Source organism: Marmota marmota, unplaced genomic scaffold (genome assembly GCF_001458135.2).
Source record: "Marmota marmota marmota unplaced genomic scaffold, marMar, whole genome shotgun sequence".
Lineage (NCBI taxonomy): Eukaryota > Metazoa > Chordata > Mammalia > Rodentia > Sciuridae > Marmota > Marmota marmota.
This window is the reverse complement of record NW_026000174.1, coordinates 33,064,096-33,066,304: the sequence shown is the minus strand read 5'-3', so window position 1 is coordinate 33,066,304 and position 2,209 is coordinate 33,064,096. Positions and strand designations below refer to the sequence as shown.

The 2,209-nt window shown below is 58.8% G+C and overlaps 1 protein-coding gene across 2 annotated transcripts in view; it reads right to left on the bottom strand.

Annotated features, from left to right (window-relative positions):
- Positions 1-1,373, bottom strand: part of Nell1 (neural EGFL like 1) — an 801,023-nt gene extending 799,650 nt beyond the window's left edge. The window contains exon 1 of one of the 2 annotated variants that reach the window (XM_048788493.1): positions 532-1,373. In XM_048788493.1, the coding sequence (XP_048644450.1) occupies positions 532-586 (55 nt within the window). In that variant the 5' untranslated portion in view covers positions 587-1,373. The remainder of the gene's footprint in view (positions 1-531) is intronic. The other variant, XM_048788492.1, reaches the window with a different exon arrangement.
- Positions 1,374-2,209: the final 836 nt, after the last annotated feature.

Below are 2,209 nucleotides of genomic sequence, written 5' to 3'. Positions count from 1 at the left end.
GACTCGCCCAGGACTCCCGGGCTCCCCCGCAGCCCTTTCCCAAGCTGCGCCTCACCCTCCCCGGCCCGGGCCGCGCCCGCCGGCCGGAAGCGCTCCCTCTGCGGGTGCAAGTCCTGCGGTCGCCGGTTCCCCGCCGGCGGGTCTCCTGGAGAGCTGTTTCCACAGCGCCTTTCAAGTTCGGGGATGTGAGACCCGCCCTCCTGCGGGTTTCGCCTCCCCAGAACCTAGAAGCGGGCTACTAACAGCAAAAGGGTGCGACAGCTCAGCTACGCCCCTCACTCCTGAGAACCCGCTGCCTCGACCCCCGGGAAGGGGACACTCAACTGGGGTGCCTAGTAGCCCATGAGTCCGGTTTCCTGCCCTTTCACCCCAAGCCGGGCAGAGAGATCTAAGGTACCAATCCACCCTTCTACCCTTCTCCGGACCAGCGCGGAGCTCGGCTCCAGGTCTCCCACGCCAGTGTGGACGCTAGGCACAGCAGCGGCGCCCCTTTTTCCGCGTATCCCCTCCACCCGCCCCAGCCTTGCTTACCTGTCCTGGCAGTGCACACACAAAACCATAAAACTAAAATCACATCCATCGGCATTGCTCGAGAGGGTCCCCGCCAAGCAGGGCGCACCGAAGCCAGGAAGAAACAAATGCGCCTAGAGATCCCGAGACGCGCCGGGCTTGGAGCCGCCAAACTTGCTAGCGGGCGGCAGGGGAGGTAGCTCGGCAGCGCCGGGTGCTGCGCTAGGGGATCGCGCCCGGGATGGCAGTCCCGGCCGCCCCGCCCCCAGTCCGCCCCCCACCGTGGGCGGTGGTGGCGCGGGACTCCGGCCCCGGCCCCGGCCCCGCTGCGGCTGCGCTCGCCTTAGGAGCTGGGGCGGGAGGGCAGGGCTTAGCCACTCCGGCAGGTTGCCCTCGAAGCGGGGCCGATCCAGTTCGCTTCCTTCGCCTACAGAGAAGCGAAGATCCGGGAAGCAGGCGCGGCTGCAGCTACCACCCAAAGCACCGGAGCGGGAGAGTCCCGGGACCCGCGGCCGCAAGGGAGGAGCTGGAGGCGCAAGGCTTCACGCGCTCCACTCCCTCCGAGCTACCCTCGCCACTGTCGCCGCCTCTGCTTTGGCGTGGCCGTGGCAGCTGCTGAAGTTGCCACAGTTCATCCCGGCCGAGTCAAAAAGCCGCCGAACCCTCGTGGGTGGGTTTTTGTCCTCGGGGAACCCAGACCGAGGCGGCGCCACCGAGCGTGCCCAGCACCACCTCGGAAAACAATTACTCGGGATTCGCTCTGGCAACTGGGTGGGGAGCGGCGGATGGGGACCTGAAGGAGATGATGGCTGAGACCCTGCTCACCACCTGTACCTCTGTCTCTTCTCGTTAGGCGGAACCTTATAACTGGGTGTACGCTTTTGGGGTGCAGGAAGAGAGAACTGAGGAGGAAGGTGCCAGGAAAGGGGATCCCTAAAGAGATTAGGGTTGAGGTTTGGGGAGTCTATTTGCAAACCTTGTTCTGCAGGGCAAATGCTGCCACATAGGGGAAATTCTCAACCATTTTTTTTTTCCTTGCGTGACTTTCTTGATGGTTTTGTCAAAAACCCACTCTCGTTTACTAGTAATATTTTGGCCTCTCCTGCAGTTCCTCTGGGAACACCTCTACCCTCCCCACACACACACACACACACCATTCTCTGAAGATAAAATGCTACTACCCCTTGGAGACGGAACCTTCCCGATGAGAATTTCCAGGTTGGAGATCTCTGTCCCATTGCTTATTTGTCCCACTTCTACCCAGGAATGTTATTTATAACTGGAATGTGGAGTCGTGAAATCGGGAAATGACAGAACCTCTGATTTATACCAAATGAGCTCTACATGATTTAAGCTCCCCAACTTGGTCAACTCTACCTCCAAGCCCCTGCCCCTCAACACTACCCTTGCAACACCCACAAGAAAAATCCCAGAAGAGAAAAAGAAAACTCCCAATAACCCTCCCTCATTTCCTAGGAACCAATTCAGAATCCTCTTCAAGAATAAATACCTGCCTTTCTCACTTTTTGCCCACCCTCTCACTTCGGATATCCTTAAACTCCAGACAACTTTGACCCAGGGAGCCCCAATAATGGTCACCAAATTAGCAACACATCTCATTAAGAGAGAAGATCTTACCCACATGCTCGTCTGGTTTCTGCCCTATTTTTCCAGGTATTTCTGTATGCAAGCCACTGTC